Source organism: Cucurbita maxima, unplaced genomic scaffold (genome assembly GCF_002738345.1).
Source record: "Cucurbita maxima cultivar Rimu unplaced genomic scaffold, Cmax_1.0 Cma_Scf00029, whole genome shotgun sequence".
NCBI lineage: Eukaryota > Viridiplantae > Streptophyta > Magnoliopsida > Cucurbitales > Cucurbitaceae > Cucurbita > Cucurbita maxima.
The window spans coordinates 876,621-895,483 of record NW_019272045.1 but is presented as its reverse complement, the minus strand read 5'-3'; the positions used below and the strand labels follow the sequence as shown (position 1 = coordinate 895,483).

General features: G+C 35.9%; 3 protein-coding genes across 3 annotated transcripts in view; 2 read left to right on the top strand and 1 right to left on the bottom strand.

The window, feature by feature from the left end:
• Positions 1 to 383: 383 nt before the first annotated feature.
• Positions 384 to 5,381, bottom strand: LOC111465585 (GDSL esterase/lipase At5g33370-like). The gene is made up of 5 exons (XM_023110040.1): positions 5,098 to 5,381; positions 4,895 to 5,022; positions 3,798 to 4,040; positions 1,936 to 2,188; positions 384 to 934 (listed from the first exon to the last, which is right to left on the bottom strand). The coding sequence occupies exons 1-5, from the start codon at positions 5,324 to 5,326 to the stop codon at positions 702 to 704; spliced, it is 1,086 nt and encodes a 361-aa protein (XP_022965808.1). The 5' UTR covers positions 5,327 to 5,381; the 3' UTR covers positions 384 to 701.
• A 9,613-nt stretch (positions 5,382 to 14,994) lies between these two features.
• LOC111465716 (photosystem I reaction center subunit IV, chloroplastic-like) lies at positions 14,995 to 16,062 on the top strand. The gene is made up of 3 exons (XM_023110229.1): positions 14,995 to 15,330; positions 15,414 to 15,479; positions 15,859 to 16,062. Exons 1-3 carry the CDS (start codon positions 15,070 to 15,072, stop codon positions 15,961 to 15,963), a joined length of 432 nt encoding a protein of 143 aa, XP_022965997.1. The 5' UTR covers positions 14,995 to 15,069; the 3' UTR covers positions 15,964 to 16,062.
• A 1,612-nt stretch (positions 16,063 to 17,674) lies between these two features.
• The window catches only part of LOC111465319 (protein ILITYHIA), a 42,019-nt gene continuing 40,830 nt past the window's right edge, over positions 17,675 to 18,863 (top strand). Inside the window, exon 1 of the mRNA XM_023109636.1 lies at positions 17,675 to 17,932. Coding sequence (XP_022965404.1) covers positions 17,818 to 17,932 — 115 coding nt within the window. The 5' untranslated portion in view covers positions 17,675 to 17,817. The remainder of the gene's footprint in view (positions 17,933 to 18,863) is intronic.

Here is an 18,863-nt window from a genome sequence, read left to right as displayed (position 1 = left end):
ATGGTTAGAACCCTAGTTTTGATGAACCACCTTCTCACCTTTGACTTCAGACTCTCCGAACAACCAAAGTAAGAAGTCTCCAAGTGAGTGTATTATGAGGGATCTCATTGTTGCATGGCTCAAGTTGTAACAACGTTCCATCAAACATTCAACAAGCCAAAACAAAAGGAGGATATGTGTTGTGGTCCGATACCTTTATTTTAAACCAAAGTTTCTTAAGAACTCATATAATGCTTACGTTCATTGGAATTCTGTAAGGTACGTAGATGATATGATTCTCGTGTCTAACGATTCTCCTAAAATCTATGAACTCAAGTGGCAGTTAAGTAAGGAAGTTGAGTAACGAGTTTGAAATGAAAGATTCAGGTGCTTTGAAAACAATCTTAGACATAGTAATTTTTTGTCATACTGAATTCAGCTTTCAAATTGTAATCTCGAACCATAGCTAACTTCGACGGTTAACCAAGAAAATGTCATAAATCAATAATAATAATCTTTCCCACTAAACAATCAACTAACTAAGCTCACCCACATCACATCAACACAAAGAACAAAAGGAAAATTTCAACTCAACACTTAGAAAAAAAAATACCCAATATGATAAATCAAATCATGGACAGCTCCACTCCAATAAAGGTATATATAATTTTGGATAAGAACAGGCATGTGGCAACATCCAAACAGTAGGGAAACTGGAGGCATCAGGTCCTTGAGTCCATGGCCAAAATGGTGCTGAGGTTCATTGGGTGCATATACTCCTGAGTGCCTGTCAGGATTTGTTGCACAATGAGTCTATTGGCTCTCTCTGATGGATGGAATGGATCCCAAAATGCGTAGAGGTCTCTGTTAGGGCACAAGTTGGAGGCTGGAGTGCATAGTCCTATCCCATTATATGGCCCTTGCCCACAGCAAGCCACCTTTGAAGTTACAAACCCTATCATCGGAAAAAAATTATGGGTTACGAAAATGATATTCTAGTCTCGAGCGCCGTTCAAGAAATTATGAAATTTACTCAAATTGCAAGTTTGAGCCGTGAATGATTTTTTTTAATGACTTTTTAGCTCAAATTTAGCTCATATCGGTTGGGGAAGAGAACGAGACACCCTTTATAAAGGTGTGGAAACCTCTCCCTAGCAAACACGTTTTAAAAACTTTGAGAGAAAGCCCGAAAAGAAAAGTCCAAAGAAGACAATATCTGCTACAGTGGGTTTGGGCGGTTACAAATGGTATCAGAGTCTGATATTAGGTGATGTGTCAACGAGGAGGCTGAGCCCCGAAGGTGGGTGGACACGAGACAGTGTGTCAGCAAGAACGTGGATCCCGAAAGGGGGTGAATTTAGGGATCCCACATTGATTGAAGAAGTGAACGAGTGTCAGCGAGAACGCTAGATCCTAAAGGGAGGTGGATTGTGAGATCCCATATCGGTTGCAGAGGAGAACGAAACACCCTCTATAAAGGTGTGGAAACCTCTCCCTAATAGATTCAAGCAAGCCGAAAGAGAATAATATCTACTAGCGGTGGGCTTGGGCACTTAAATAAGTGATTAGAACTTGCATGGAGCGAGCCTCCCATTGAGGCAAGTGAAGTTGGTGAGTCATATGATGGGCAACTATCTTTTGAGATTCGTAGAGGACTCAGCTCTTAGTTAGTATCCTTGTTTTCGAGGTGGACCCTTTCACTCTATTTTATTATCTACACTTACGAAAATCATGTTTTTTGATACACCTAGGACATAGATTCTATATGAAACACAACAAAAGCTCAGTTCACCAATAGAGTTTGATTTATTGACCGTTATTCTATCTGATATCTCGCATTTAGAACCTAATTCTACCAAAGTCAATATATTCGATTCATGTGCTAGGTTATAAACACACACTAACGAAAGTTCATAAACTAAAACGAAAAACAAGAGAGGGAGAGATTTGGTATACCATAGGCTTGAGGGTTAGAGACAAAATCCATGTGCATCATTTGAGTATTGACAGCAATAAAGACCTCTGACCCAATTTCAGCGTTGAGTGAGTTGATAATTTGAACCAGCTGTGGATTGAACAGGCCTGCTGCTCGTTGCAGCTCCACTGAGCACTCACCATTTCTGCTCCTCATAGCCAACTCCGCCGGCACGCACCCTAGTGGCCCTGTTCCCGTCACCAACACCCTCCTGGCTCCCAACTCGTATAGCCTCTGCATTCTCAAAACCATTAGATCAGAGTTGATGTAACAGCTCAAACTCAAGCTCACTGTTCGAGTTTTTAAAACTCGTCTGTTAGAGAGAGGTTTACACACTCTTATCAAGAATGTTTTGTTTCTCTCTCCAACTGATCTAGAATCTCACTGTTGAGGTCGAGATGAAGAATGCAATATGAGTTTTAATGACCATGTTCTTGAATTTTAAAGAGTGTACGATAGATTTCTAACTCTCAAATACTTTTTATGGGTTAAAAAACGATTAGACACAACATAGAGACCCGTTATGCGTTTTTTCAAGTCAAGATCTATTAAACATGATTATAACAGTTCAACGATCTAAACCCGTTTAGTGTATAAACATTAAAACATTCTATTTTAATTTAAAGTTTTCAAATTTCATATTTAAGCATCTAAATTTAAGAAATAGAATTATTCATCCTAAGTGTGTCTAGCTAGCTAGACGACTAGCTTGTAACATAAATGGCTTAAAGAATGTATCTATGTCAGCAACAAAGACTAGTCAACTATATAATTAACCCTAGGACAACTGGCTAAGACATTGTATATCTATCCTAAAGTCTCAATCTCGCATCCTACATGCGAGAAAAAAAAAGTTCAATTTATTTTCAATACGAACGAAAATTTGAATTTTCAGTGTTAAAAAACCTATCAACATTGATTATTCTCATATGGGTAGAAAAGTCTACGAGAAGAGGAAAAAAGAAATGGACCAAAAGATTAAAGATTCTGTAACCGCCCAACCTCACCGCTAACAGACATAGTCTGTTTTGGCCCATTAGGTATCTTCAATCTTACGGTTTTAAAAACTCGTGTACTAAGGAGAAGTGTCCACACTATTATAAGAAATATTTTGTTCCTCTCTTCAACTAATGTGAGATCTCACAATTCACACCCTTGGTGCTCAGGATTCTCGTTTCAACATTCTAATAAAGAATGTTTCATTTCCCTCTCCAACCAATATGAGATCTCGCAATCCACCCTTTTGGGGCTCAGGGTTCTCGTTTTCACACCCTTATAAGAAATGTTTCGTTCCCCTCTTCAACCGATGTGACATCTCATAATTCACCCCCTTACAGGCTCAGAGTTCTTGCTTCCAGACCCTTATAAGGAATATTTCGTTCCCCTCCCCAACTGATGTGAGGTCCTACAATGCACACCCTTGGGGGCTCACGGTTCTCATTTCCACACCCTTAAAATGAATGTTTTATTTCTCTCTCCACCTGATGTGGGATCTCACAATGTTTCAAATCTCCACCGGACAAAAATCGTTCAACCAAACCATTGGTTCTTTTCTTGACAAAACTTTAAAAGCATTTATGAGTTGAGGGTTGTCCATAATTTGATGTCCACAAATCAGGTAAAGACATTAATGGAAAAGCCATAAAAACAACTTGGAGTATTAACTGGAGACACCAACCAAGCAAGTCGTACAATTTGCATCTGTTCTTCATAACTTGGAGTATTAATGCTATCACCAAACTTACCCATTAATTTTTTTGGTTAAAATTTCATTATTTTATGGAAAGTTTGAAACTTTATTAGTTAAAATTCATAAATAAGAGAGAGAAGTTAGAGGTTTTACCGCTAAGATTTTACGATACTCAGAGATGATATAGACAACATAATCAGGAAGAGGAAACTGGCGTGAACGAGCTGACATTGGCACCAAATAATAGTTGTTTACAAAGTCATTCCCTCCCAATGTTATGAGAATCAATGCGCCATTAACAAGCCTCCTTGCTTCCTCTTCCCCTATTAGTGCGCTCACTCTTGCTTGGTATTGCCTGAAATACTCCAATTGTTGCGTGATTCTTATTATGTTCAACTGCACAAACAAACACGACATCAATCTCGAGGTTCTTTTGGTCGTTTACCGACCGCTTTGAACGTCGGTTGCTTTGTTATATCTCACAAAATGTCTTCGTTGTTAGGTTAATCGTGACACTAATCGTTGAAATCAACAAAGTTTAGGCTAAAAAATTGTGAGATTCCACGTCGGTTGAGGAGGAGAATGAAATATTGTTTATAAGGGTGTAAAAATATTTCCACCCATTTTGAAAACCTTGAGAGAAAGTCTCAAGAGGACAATATCCGCTAGTGGTGGGCTTGGGCAGATACAAATGGTATCAAAGCTAGACACCGGACGATTTGTTAGCGACGAGGCTAAACCCCAAAGGGGGTGGATTGGGGGGTTCCACATCTATTGGAGAAAGGAACGAATGCCAGAGAGAACCCTGAACCCCGAAGAGTGATGGATTGTGAGATCTCACATCGGTTAGAAAGGAGAACAGAGCATTTTTTATAAGGGTGTGAAAACTCTCTCTAACATACACATTTTAGACAATATCTGCGCAGTGACTTTCCCTATAACAGACACGTTTTAAAAACCTTGACGGGAAGCTTGAAAGTGAAAACCCAAAAAAGACAATATCTATTAGTAATGACTCTCCCTAGCAGACACGTTTTAAAAACTTTGAAGAAAAACTCGAAACGGAAAATCTAAAGAGGACAATATCTGCTAACAGTGAGTTTTGAAATGTTACAGAAATCAATCGTTGAAATCTAATAGTCCTTTACAGACTGTTTTGAATTATTGGTCAAAAACGTCTTTGTTGTTATGCTAATAGTGACACTAATCGTCAAAATCAATGAAGTTTAGAGTCAAAATATTGAACTTACAAACTGAATTCCAGTGTCATTGAGGATTCCAATGCCAGCAGAAGCAAAATTGGCACCAACCAAAAGGTTTTGACCCCTAAGTTGAGGGCTCAAATAAGGCAAAGTAGAGGGAGACCCAATGGCCTGACCTATAAACACAAACACATTAAATAACATTCATTTTGACTTCATTCCAAAAAAACAGCAAAGGAAAAACAACTAACTGATGAGATCAGGTATGTTGTAGCCATTGGAGAAACGTCCGGTGGGTCGACGAGTCGGGTAGTCGATACCATACGGGTAGTTATCGGCTCGTGCCGTGGTGAGCAAGTAGTCATTGTTTCCATTGTCGACCAAAGAGTCACCGAACACGAAAAAAGCTCTAGCTTGTGCTTGACAAACCAAGCTACCAAGAAGCAACAAAATGAGACCTAAAGTTGAAGGACTCTCCATTGGGGAATCAAAGAAAGAGCTTAAATAATGTGGAAAAATGAAGCTTGCAATGTGCTCTGTGGAATAGTGGGAATGGCTCTTTATTTATAGGGATTTGGTATTACATTCAATATCTTGCTTTGCTGTAATATTAATGGTCTGTTTCTAAGCTGCCATAGAATGGATGGAGGTTGGATTCGGACCACCCGAGTAATATTGCAATGCACGTGAAGCTTTCTACGTATTATTCTAAAGTTTTGACATTGTCACATTACCTACTTGTCTCGAAATAGTTTTAAGAGTAAAGTTGTAACACCCTATGTCCACTACTAGTAGATATGGTCCTCTTTAGACTTTTCTTTTAGGGTTTTCCCTCAAAGTTTTTAAAACGTGTTTGCTACGTAAAGGTTTCTACACCCTTATAAAAAAATGTTTCGTTCCCCTCTCTAACCGATGTGGGATCTCATAATCCACCCCCTTTGAGGCTCAGTATCCTTGCTGACACTCGTTCCTCTCTTTGATCGATGTGAGATCTCACAATTTACCCCCTTCAGAGTCTAGTGCCCTTGTTGGTATACCACCTCGTGTCCACCCCCTTCGTGGCTCAACCTCCTCGCTGACACATTGCTCGGTGTCTGGCTCCGATACCATTTGTAATGGTCGAATCCCACCACTAGCAAATATGGTTCTCTTTTGGCTTTCTCTTTCGAACTTTCTCTCAAAGTTTTTAAAACGGGACGGTAGGGGAGGTTCCACACCCTTACAAATAATGCTTCGTCTCCTCTTCAACCGATGTGGGATCTCACAAAAGCATATTCCTATAGACCAACACGAGTTCTTTCAGCCTAATTTGTCTTCACTCACATATTTCACGGTTACTCAAAGCTAAGCTTATTTAACTCTAGAGTTCTACTAATTGAGCAATCGAGAACGAAAGTACATCTCATTGGTATCGACAATAGTTATCAGTTTTTATAAACATTTTCTAACCATTATTTCCTCAAAATCACTCTCATTCACAAGTCATTTCAGTTCAGTCATGTATTTCTCATTTCATGACCGTCTCAGTCTCAATTTTTTTTTTTTTTTTTCAAAATCCTAATTTTATCTCCTTTCCAATTCATGTATTTTTTTATTAAATTATTTCCCAAAATGTTTCATTAAACAAATAATGACTTTCCATTTTAGGAAGTAAAGAACACAAAACATAACAAACATGTTTTTAGTTTGTCTTTAATAAATTAAAATAAAATTGTATATTTATGAAATGAGGTAAAAAAAAAAAAAAAAGAAACTTTTTGTTTCCATTGCCAATATATAATTTTAGAAATATTTTAAATAAATATATGTTTTTCAAAGAGATTAAAATTTTAAAAACAAAAATTAGTTGGTAAGAGAATTAATTACTCTAAATGTATTTTATTAGCCTACCAACTTAAGAAGGCTCTTAAATACAAAAGTAAATAGAGAGAAATATTTTACTTTTTTTTTTAAATAATAAAAAAAATTATCTTTTAATTATTGAAAATGAAATAACTTTATTTTAAGATAATATGTATTTATTAAGCTAATGAGGTTTAACAAAATATTTTAATTTAATTTTTTAAAGTATATATACATATGTGTGGGAAGGGAAAGATGACGTGGCACAATTATGAATTATTTTTTATTATTTTAACATTGTTGATGTGGCAAAAGATATTTTTTTTTAAATAGTTTTTTTAGAAAATTATTTAGTGTGGCTAGGATAGCTTTTATTAAATTTTTAATCAAATTAAACATTAAATAATAAAAATATACTTTATTTCACAAATATCTTTAGAAAAATTTTAAATTATTTAAAAAGTATTTATGAAATTTTAAAAATTTTCATTAATTTCTTTAAATTTTAAATTAATTTCTTTATGCTCGTTATGTATGAACAGTTGTAGCGTGACATGACAGTGAAATCGAGCTTAGAATTTTTTTTAAGAGTTGATTTGTATATTGACTATGAATGAAATGACACGTGATTTTCTAAATACGACTTAGGTATAAATGTTCTTAACTATCTATGATATCAATTGTGGTTCTTTACTTACTAGGTCTCGATTATATCACCATTATGTATATGCATTTTCATGTTATCAGGCTATCGTGATGAAAATATTAGAGAGTCGTCAACCAACTTCTAATAGCGAGAAGTTTATTATACATAACCTATATGTATGTATCTCGTCACGCTATCAGATTACTATGATACTTTTCCTTTTGGGCTTCCCCTCAAGTCTTTTAAAACCCGTCTGCTAGAACACACCCTTATGAAGGGTCCCCAACCAATGTGGGATTCTCACAATCCACCTTCCTTCGGGGCCCAGCGTCCTCGCTAGCACTCGTTCCTTTCTCTAATCGATGTGGGACCCCCACCAAATCCACCCCCTTTGGGCTCCAGCGTCCTTACTAGCACACCGCCTTGTGTCGACCCCCCTTCGAGGAACAACCTCCTTGCTGGCACATAGTCTGGTATCTGGCTCGGATACCATTTGTAAAGACCCAAGTCCACCGCTAGCAAATATTGTCTTCTTTGAGCTTTCCCTTTCAGGATTGCCCTCAAAGCTTTAAAACGCGTCTGTTGAGTAAAAACTTCCACACCCTTATAGACAGGGTTTCGTTCTACACTCCAACCATCGTGAGATTCTCACATAGAGGATCGTTACAGTCCACTGCACGAGTCAAATTACTCAAAAAAGAAAACCGAGCAACTACTCTTTGCAAATAATTCCCTAAAATGAAATTTTAAAAGAAAATTATTGGACCATAATAAAGATTTTGTGTTATGGATCCAATAATGTCTTCATTTTTTAGATTATATCATAAATTCATTGTTAACTACCAAAATTTTTCTTCTTTTCTTGGTCCTTTTTAGAGATGAAAGGCAAAGGAGATAAGATTGTCCATTGATGAAAGCCAGCAATTACAGCTTGAAAGAGATGGAGAAAAAAAAAGTGTTAAGTGACATGTGATTGCATTGAATTTGGTAGCTAGGGTTTAGGGGAGCTCTATTATTATGGGACGCCCCATTTCAACCCGTCCTACCTATAAACTTTTTACGAAGTGTTGTTCGTGTTTGGAGTATATTTTTTCTATTTAGTCCCTAATCTTTTAACTTTTTTCAAGTAAGTCCTTATTCGTGAGCCAATAATAAAACTTGGGCTCAAGTTTAAGGGTATTATTGAAATTTTTAAAAATTGAAAGGTATTTTCTCGACAAAGTACAAAAGATATTTTTATTAATTTAGCGTCATACTTGTTTAGTAGAAATTTAGAGGAGAAAAAACGGTCCTCTAAGAGAGGAAATTTCTAATTCTATCCCTAAATATCTCAAAAATTGACATTTTTTTTTCCGTTAGATAACCAAGGTGGAAGTTGATGGGCATGTGACACTTGAACAAAATGATACATAAATGAACCGAGACCAGATTCAAATGAGCACGATCCTGAAGATAGGATGAGTAGTCATTGTTGATCTGTGTAGGATGTCATAAAGGAGTAGTCATCGTTGCAATCATTAGCTCCGCACACAGTTGAGAGTGAGGAAGAGAGATTGTTGGAGGAAACGTTCGTTCAATGCAAAGTTGCACACGTGATTGCATTGAAGGTTGAACTAGACCGAAGATATGCAAGCATTGTTAAGAAAAACTAAAAAGAATTTAAAGTTATCTTCTTTTTTAGTGGCTCAATCATATGAACTCGAAAGTCAAACGTAAGTGACCTCCTTAAAATTTGTCTAGAAAATATGTAAGGACAAAATATGCTTGAAAGACCCGTGATGGTTTATGAGGTCAATACTCACTCTTACAAATAATTTAAGAGTGAAGTGTGTCGGGATTGTGAGGTCTTGACCTGTTACGATGCCATCAATGTTATAATAAAATCATAATTATATTAGATGAAATAATGAATGCAATATGAAAAAGCATACAATTATAAAATTTAAGAAAATGAAATGAAGTATTTTAGTGAATAAATATGAGCAATAGTCTTATCTTAAATTATTATTTTGAAAAAGACCTTAGAGTAAACATGAAATTAATAATTTGGACCAAATTTGAATCTTCTATTTCTACTATATTTGGGTGATTAGTTGTTTCATTTAGATTATTCGAATTTCTGACCTCTTGTGCAAGATTACATGTCAATTATCGTTTAGCTATATGATGAAAAAATCAAATGTAGAAACTACGAGAGAATCATTGAAAGTGTGGTATGACAATTTGAACATAGTTCAACGTGGATAAGACACTTATTGTCATTCTAACGGTGTACAGTTTGATCTCTCCCTCAATCTGGTTTTTCTAATTCGAGTTATCTTGCAACTAAGATAGCCTTATCGACCAGGGTTTATTGAATAGGTGGGGAGTTGATTCAACTTTTGGTTACTAACTCTATCATGCCGTTGTTCTAGGTTGAGTTGTCTCGTAGCCTCGGCCAACAAATACGTATCAACAAGTGTTTGGTGATTTTGGGTTCTCCACGTCAAATCTTCTATTTAAATCATTCTCAAGGTTTCTATACCTCTTTTCTATGATTTTTCTCATATTTGAATTTAATGGGCAACTCGAGATGCACATGCATAGGGTAGTCGTATTGTTTTTTTAGACTTAGGCTAAAATATGATGTTTTTTATTTAAACGTTTATTTATTTTATTTAGTCTTTTTTTGTGTTATTTTTAAAAGTGTTTTCAAAAAGCGTAAGTCTACGACTGTGTTTTAAGTTAAAGGTTATGTTGCATGAAGGTTTAAATGAAGTATTTCTGCATTCAATGTTTATGATATATATACAGTAGCGTCCTTAGTAGCGTCCTTAAATTAAGTAGAAAATTTATGGTGTACCTCTTTTCTATGATTTTTCTCATATTTGAATTTAATGTGTAGATTTCACGAGCAAATTTTTTTCTTCCCCACAAACAGTACCAATTATTATTGTCAAAATCTAGATAGGGAAAGCACAAAACCTCAAGGATCGTTATGTTTAAGATATATATTTATATGAGAACTCTTTTTAAGGATTTTTACGCTTCCCCTACAAATTAGGTTAAAGACGAATCAAACGGGATTGAACCAGGATACCCCAGTCTGGGGCATGCATGACGTGTACCCTCGTGAGAGACTGGTCGTAGGGTTGGCCTCAAATTGCTTCTCTTCCTCTTTGCTATGTGGTTTGATCCTTTCATGTCGACATGAATTTGTCCCTAAATGAGTTGTTTCCTATTCATTTCGCCTATCACTTTCTTTATAACTTGGGCTTGTCGTCATCTTCGAACGTTACTCGTAGTAATTTCGAGTTCCCTTTTGGCTTATTTTGCCCTAGAATCTAGATACTCATTATATCAACAACAAAATAAAGGAAAGAGAAATATTATTGTTTTATGATTTGAAGAAGTGAGTTCCTCAACTTTCTTCAACCTCTTTCAAACTTTGCCTCAACTAGTTGTTTATATTAAAGATGAGGGAACAAATTAACAAGTATGATTTTTAATGCCATGTGAATATCATAAATGTATTTATTGCTCGGGTTTTCCACGTTACCCATTCTTAGAGTATAAATTATCCTCAAGAACTAGTATATTCTCTCGAACCACTTCTAAAAGTATAGATTATCCTTAAAAACCAACATAAATTCTCTCAGCATGTTTTGTTCTCACTCACATGTTACTCTTAGGATGTTTTTTTTTAACATGTCTTGTCATTCATTTACATGCTTTCTAAGAAAATTCTTAGAAGAATGCCTAATATAGAATTACTCCAAGCTAAGTATGCTTAATTTTTTAGTTGCTATAATTGAGTGTGAGATCTCACATAGGTTGGAGAGGGGAACGAAACATTTCTTATAAACGTGTGGAAACCTCTCCTTAGTAGATACGTTTTAAAACCGTGAAGTTGATACCACTATGTAACGGGTCAAAACGGACAAATATCTGCTAGCAGTGGACTTGGGTTGTTATATTGAACCACCGGAAAAAAAATAGGTATCTTATTGGTATAATATCACTCTATCATTTGTAATATTTCATGCCTAAGATTCGAATTTGGAATCCGGATTTGGCACCAGGTGACCCAACATTCTCACACAATGTGATATTCTTACCTACTCGATTTAAACACTTTTAGGAGTGAAGCAAATCCCCACAAACTAACACGGATTTTTTTTAATATGTTTTACCTCACTCACATGCTTTCTAAGAAAAATTCATAGAACGTCACCTAAGAGAGAACTGCTCCAATTCAAACACGCGTAACTTTGGAACTTCTATGATTGAGTCACTAAAAAGTTATCAGAGTATAGATTGTCATGCTCAAGCTCACCGCTAGCAGATATTGTCCTTTGACTTTCTCTTTCGAGCTTCCTCTCAAGATTTTTATAACACGTTTGTTAGGCAGAGGTTTTCACACCCTTATAAACCCTTATAAACAATATTCAGTTCTCACCAAATCAATTTTAATATAAAAGATATTTTTAAAGATAGAAAAATTGAAAACTAAATGATTTACGAAAAAATAAATTAAATTATGAATTTGGTCCCTAAAATTTTAAACGTTAGAATTACTCGGGATTGATACTTTAGAAACTAGAAGGACTAAATTGATATTTTTAAAAATTAGAGGGACTAAATTGAAAATTTAGAAAGTTTTGATGCACTTTTGTGTAGTAATAACTTCAAGAACAACTTCACGTCCCAATCATTCAACTGTGTTTATGTTAATAGCAAAAGCTGTAAGGAAGTTTGATTGAATGAACCCAACCAACAGTTTAATGCAAAATAATAATATTGCATCCACGTCCCTATTGACCCTACAAATTAAATAATTTCCCAATAATAATGCCCCACAATTTCTCATATTTACTTTACTCCTACCTTTTCCGGCGCTTTATTCTCTCTCAACTGAATCAGTACTAACATATTATTTGCCTTCAAAAATTGTCATTCTATTGTGTAATTTGCCTCCAAAACTTTATTTGAACATCTCTTTCTATTTATTTCTCTTCTTTAATTACACCAATTCTTTGTGCTTTGAGATGGGTTTCTTTGGTTAGCTCGAGAGAACGGAAAACGTTAACGATAGATTAAAAAAGTTATTGAATCACGAAGTTCTTAGTTTTAGTTGTAAAAGAAACTTGGCTCGTAATAAAAGAAAGAAAGAAACTGTTTCGTAGCTTTGAATGTAGTCACCTAAATTGATGTTGTTGTAAAGTTGACGATAAAAGTTTAATAGGATTTAACTGAGTTTGTCGCTCGATGGACAGACGGTACTAGAAAAGACAATTTTGAAAGATGTTCTGATACCATTTAGCCCACTGCTAGCCGATATTGTCTTCTTTGGGCGTCCTCTTAGGGCTTCCCCTCAAGGGGAATAAAACGCATCTGCGAGAGAGAGGTTTTCACACCCTTAAAAAGGGTGTTTCGTTCTCCTCCCCAACCAATGTGGGATTCTCACAATCCACCCCTCTTCGGGTCCCAACGTCCTTACTGACACACCGCCTCGTGTCTACCCCTTTCGGGGAACAACCTCCTCACTAGCATAGCGTCCTGTGTCTAGCTCTGATACCATTTGTAATGGCTCAAGCCCACCACTAGCAAATATTGTCCTGTTTGGACTTTCTCTTTCGGGCTTTCCCTCAAAGTTTTTAAAACGCATCTGCTAGGGAAAGGTTTCCATACCCTTATAAATGGTGTTTCATTCTCCTCCTCAACCAATGTAGATATCACACGCTTGTAGCTGCCTTCGAACGTTTTCTTCTTTCATTGAGCCTTTGTGTTGGAACAATATGATGAATTAACTTTGGACATTAAAGTAGATGCAACTACTAAGAAATAAGTCCGTTTATTAGAGCAAGGATCAAGTAATCAATTTAGACGAGAAGAACAAGAGACCTCAAGAGATTGAAAATTTTTGAAAGATTACAGTCTCTTAAGTAAAATTTTTGAAGTGAGCTACTAGAATTATTCTCAAGAAGTTTAAGGTTTGAATGTACCGAGTAAAGTATTTGTGTTTTCTTTATCTGACATGCCCGAGAGAATAAAAAAGTTTTTTTCGTTAAAATGTAAGATTCATAAAAGATGTAAATAGAGACACATTTTTGTGTGTTTACAAGCCTCGGGAAATGGTATAAGAAATCTCGTTACTATTTGGTGTTGTAGCAGAAGAGGAAGCAAGATCGATCACACTCACACACCCACAAATATAAATAAACGAAGAGCTACAATAATTTACGTGATTCAAAGAGAAGAAATTCTCCTACATCTGTATATGATAGACAATCACTATAATCGAAATATTTACAAGTGTATGCCTCATAGTTTCACAGTACGAAGTCTCACTTACAAAATTCCTCTCAATTGCAAAATGACACTCACTTCATATCTCATAATGACACTAGAAAAATCTTTATGTAGACATAACAATACTAATATTCATACATAAATTAAGATGATTCATGTACTCATACGAGAGATGAATCCCTATAAATTCATGAACTGAAGTGAGGAATGTACCAAAAATATTCATGAATCCAACTAAATCTCTTGTTTTTTTTTTCTCTCTTCTACACTATGGTCACTAAGGGTACCTCAAGACCCCCTAATTTAGAAAATAGGGCAAAATGACTATTTTACCCCTTAGTTGACTTTGACCGATATTTTCTTTTTTTTTTTTTTTATATTTTTTCTTAAGTTTCTAAGATTATTCTAATCATTTTTTTTAACATCTCGATATTCGGTCTCTAAGATTATTAATAAAATCTCGAAATTTTGAACCTAAAAAGAAAAATAGAATAAATTAATTTCTTGTTGGACTTTGTGGGCTTGCTTCATGTGGGGAAACCAACATCAATTAAAAGTGGATATAGGAAGTGAAGCCCAAGAATGAACTCAAACCAAAATGAAGCTTCAAGCACAAAATTAGTTCAGTTTATGATAACGTTAATATCTGTTTTTACTAGTTGAGTTATGCTCAAACATATATCATTCTTCGTACTCTATGGTGAGTCTATGACATAATCACCTACTTATTTTAAGTAGTTGTTAAGAGTGAAGATTATTCCAATAAATTACCACGAGTTTTTTCACGATATTTCATTCTCCCTCGTTTTTTAAACTGTTGCTGAGTTTTTTGGTTTAACCGTAATTTCATACTATCAATGTAACATGGCACCGCTAGTAGATATTGTCCGCTTTGACCCGTTACATATCATCATCAACCTCACGGTTTTAAAACGGACCTGCTAGGGAGAGGTTTCCACACCCTTATAGTGACAATGTATAACAGTATCGTTGTTTATATAAATTACACTTAGAAACTAAAAAAATCTATAGTTACATAAATCGTAACGTGCTCATAGTTCTAAGTTTTTTATATCAGTTTTTTGCATTGGTCTATGAATCCAATAACTTTTACGTTCTAAACTTCCAACTTCTCGATCTCGATTCTTTTAACACGAGCCTCGTACCGTCAAATATACCATTTTCATAACATAACACAATGAATTGAAAAACCCACCATTAAATTAAAATTTCTAGAGAGAAGAAGGATTACCCTATCCTTAGGATATGGATATGGTGTCTACATGGCAAAACCCAATTGGTTGAAAACCCAAGAACCAAATCCCATGAAGAATTATTATGTGGTCATCATTATTTCATTGGTTTATCATATTGAACGTTCAAATCTCATCTTCAAGCCATTAACACTCGACCTTCCCTTCACTTCACCAAAACAAGAGAGCCCATGGCTGCCTCTAACCTTTCATGCATTGCCTCTGGTGTGATTATTCCATCTTCACCCACCATTTCTTCCTCTTCTAGGCCATCTTCTGTGGCTTTCTTCCCCAAGAATTCCATCTCTATTTCGAGATCATGTCGATTGGTTGTCCGGGCCGCCGCCGATGAAGCCGCTGCCCCTCCCCCTGCTGCCGCTGCCACCGCCGACGCCCCAGCCGAAGTGCCCAAGCCTAAGCCGGCCCCAATTGGCCCCAAGAGAGGTACTAAGGTGGGTGAAATCAATTGATCAGATTTGATTCTTTAATCTTTTGAGTAATTTTAGGCCTCAAAACTTATCATGGATTCGAACAGGTGAAGATTTTGAGGAGAGAGTCCTACTGGTACAAGGATGTTGGATCTGTTGTCACGGTTGACCAGGTTCGACACTTACAATTTACTTATGTTTGTTCATGTAAGAGTGGCTAAGGTTTATGAGGATCTATGTCTTGTTAAGTGGTTAAGGATGTTTTGTTTTGAAATGGGTTCTTGTTTATGTTAAGTCGATGACCATTTAGTTTTTAGTTTTCGAGAAAATCGTACTTATTTTTTTATAAATTTTTTAAACAATAAGTTGTTGAGCTTGATTTCTCGAAAACCTAGTACTTCTTCTAACAATCTTTTAGAAATTTCTTCGTTTTGCGATTCACGTTTTAGATTGAGATTAAGATCGTAATAGGAAGTTTGAATAGATAACAAATGAGTTGTAGAACGTTCGTATAGATTGCTTAACAATTATTGTGTGAATAATATTTTGCAGGACCCGAACACTCGATATCCAGTTGTGGTTAGATTTAACAAAGTAAATTATGCAAGTGTATCAACAAACAACTATGCACTTGATGAGATTGAAGAAGTTGCTTAAGCTTTTTATGTGGTTTTGTATTTTTTAGTTAAATGTTTGTATAATACTTCCAATTTCAATCTATTTCTCCTCTCTACATGAGTGTGTGTTTAGTAATTCTTCCCATAATCTCTCTTCATTAATATATTTGAAAAGGATCGATAACATGATTCGATGATATTTAGATTCTGAGCTCGATATGGACACTTATTATGCAAACGTATATGGGGTCGTGGTAGTCATGTATTCCATGTAGCATACATGACTGTTAGTTAAATAGGGTCGGGGAAAGATCTCTGAATCGTTCTCCACCCCCCTTCGGCCCAGCATCCTTACTGGCACACCGCCTTGTGTCCACCCCTCTCGCTAACACATCCCTTCGTGTCTAACTTTGATATCATTTGTAACGGCCCAAGCCCACCGCTAGTAGATATTGTACTCTTTGGGCTTTCCCTTTCAAGGTCTGTTACGGAGAGATTTCCACACCCTTATAAAAAATGCTTCATTCTCGTTCTCAAACTAATGTGGGATCTCACATTCCCACTCTTTGTAAATTCTCCGCAAGAATCCTGCCTGATCCTTGCAAAAATAAATGGAGAATTTTGCAAGGATGGAAATCGGAACGGGATCCCAAATTCTTCGTCTTCATGTACATGCTCAAGATTAAGATCAAAATTCGGAATCCGGATTCGACATCTGATGACCCTGACATTCCCCTGTGACATGGTCACTTTACCTACTTATCGTTTCTTAAGATTGAAGACATTTCCCACAGACCAACATGAGTCCTTCAAGCATGCGTCCTAGGAAAACTCCTAGAAGGTCACCCAACACAGAATCATTCCAAGTAAAACACGCTTAATCGTGAAGTTCATATGATTGAGTCATCGAAAAATAAGATATATCTTGTTGGTATCGGTAGTAACTTTCAATTTTTTAAAGCTTTTTTTAGTCATCATATCTCCAGGATCACTTGACCTCAGTTCATTCATGTACTCCTTCTTTACTCAGAGTCACAATGTAAAATAATTATAACCTGTGTCACTTTTTTAATTATACTTTTATGACATACGTGTGGTGGGTTTAAAAAAATAATTATGAACGAAATGTTTAATAAGAAAACGAGAAATCCGAAATCAAACTAACAATTATACAATAGAAGGATCGTAGGTACATGGTGTAGTTGGTCAGAGGAACAATTTGTAACATCGTCAACGTGGCTGTCTCCCTGTTCCATGCCCCCAAGGTTTGAATCACGTTGCTCACGTGAAAGATACTAACATCTGTTGCCCGGAGCCGAGGTTTTAGGTTACAATGATGGTTAGGGCATCTCCTCGATGATTCTCTTAAGCTCGTAGGTAGTTGGGATGAGCTTCGTCGTTCTCGTTCGGTCGAGGCATGCATAAGAAATTTCCTAGGGCTAGTGACGCCTTTTGGGCAGAAATGAAAGGAATTTGATGATAGATACCCTAAACCTGCTATATTTGCCACGGGTTTCACTATTTTACAAGTTAACGCACATCACTTTTTCATATTCGTTTTATTAAAAAAATTGATCGTAACAAAACGTTCAAGAGTTATTTGAAAAATTAAAAAAAGGAAAAAAAAAAAAAGACATTCCACTTGTGTTATGTCTTTGTGTTTGATTTTGATAGGCACAAAACATAGAAATTAAAAGTTAAATCAAACAAAAAAAATTTGTATTTAAGGAGTGAGCGCCCATTAATTTTGCTGTAAGTTCTCTAAACCCTAAAACTAAGGTTGAAACCTCTGAAAAGCTTTTATATGCAGCAGCATCAAACCCTTCGTCTCACCATTTTCAACTTACATATCTGAGGCCTCGAATTCCCAATCGGAAGATATTCGTTTCCACCAATGGCGGATTCATTAGACCTTCTTAACTCAATTTATGGGTTGGTGTCCACTCCATCCACCAAGAAACGGATCCAGATCTTCCGATGCCAAATCCCTGCGATTTTCGAGAATTCTGGTTAGCTTGGTTTTTTCTGCTTTCAGTTATTGATTTTCTTCTTCTGGTTGAAATGATGCTCGATTGAATTCAATCGCTGTTCGCATTTCTTGAATTTGGGATATGGGTTTAACATTTTTTTCTGGGTGTTATAAGCATCGCCTTTTGTTTTGGCGTGCATGTTGGGAATGAATTCCAGGAATTCTCTTTTCATTAATTTTAAGTTTGTTTTGTTGGGTTTATGTTTACTGTGTACGTGTGTATTTAGTTAGTTTAGTATTTTTCTTTTTTTGTTGTAAATTTGCGAGGAAGAATAACACACTCGAAATGACAGCATTTCGGTTCCTAGATTATTAAGAATTTGTTGCTTGTTTTAACCTGACCCGTTCTGTATCTGAGTAAGAAACTTAACTAGTTAATGGGGAAGTAAACCTCCAAAGCCGGATGAGAGGTATTTGGATATTTTCCTTATACAGATAGATTTGAAATTTATGTAGTTCATCCTAGTGCAATTGCCCTCAGGATAATTACTTCTTCTGAGTGGTTGATACCAATGTGTTAGCTCTCTTTCGCTTGTTACAGTGACACCAATGTGGTTCAGCTGAAAAATTGACTTGTCAAATAACACCAAGAACAAGAAGAAGATTTGATTTGAGGACAATCCCATCTGATTGGCCAGTCAAATGTTTTTTCTTTAATTTTCCCAGTTAGATGGCTCCATTCTCCTGAATAGAAAGTACTGTAATTATCTTTAGACATTCTGGATAGCCTGAAATTTGGAGCTGTTAAAAGGGTTGATATTTTGATTTGAAAGAGCGAGGAGTTGAGAATTATGCTTGGAGTTTGGACCACCACAAGTCCAAAGAATGGTGGAAAGAAGTCTTTTTAGTTAATCAATAGGTGGGACGTAATTTTCTATTTTCCCTAAAAAGGACGTTAATTGGGGGGGGGG

Coding starts and splice junctions, on each gene's coding strand:
- LOC111465585 (XM_023110040.1), bottom strand. CDS start 5,326: ATGGAGAGTCCTTCAACTTTAGGTCTCATTTTGTTGCTTCTTGGTAGC. Junction 2,189..3,797: donor AGTATCGTAAAATCTTAGCG/GTAAAACCTCTA, acceptor TTGAGAATGCAG/AGGCTATACGAGTTGGGAGC. Junction 935..1,935: donor CTCTAACCCTCAAGCCTATG/GTATACCAAATC, acceptor TTCCGATGATAG/GGTTTGTAACTTCAAAGGTG.
- LOC111465716 (XM_023110229.1), top strand. CDS start 15,070: ATGGCTGCCTCTAACCTTTCATGCATTGCCTCTGGTGTGATTATTCCA. Junction 15,331..15,413: donor GCCCCAAGAGAGGTACTAAG/GTGGGTGAAATC, acceptor GGATTCGAACAG/GTGAAGATTTTGAGGAGAGA. Junction 15,480..15,858: donor CTGTTGTCACGGTTGACCAG/GTTCGACACTTA, acceptor AATATTTTGCAG/GACCCGAACACTCGATATCC.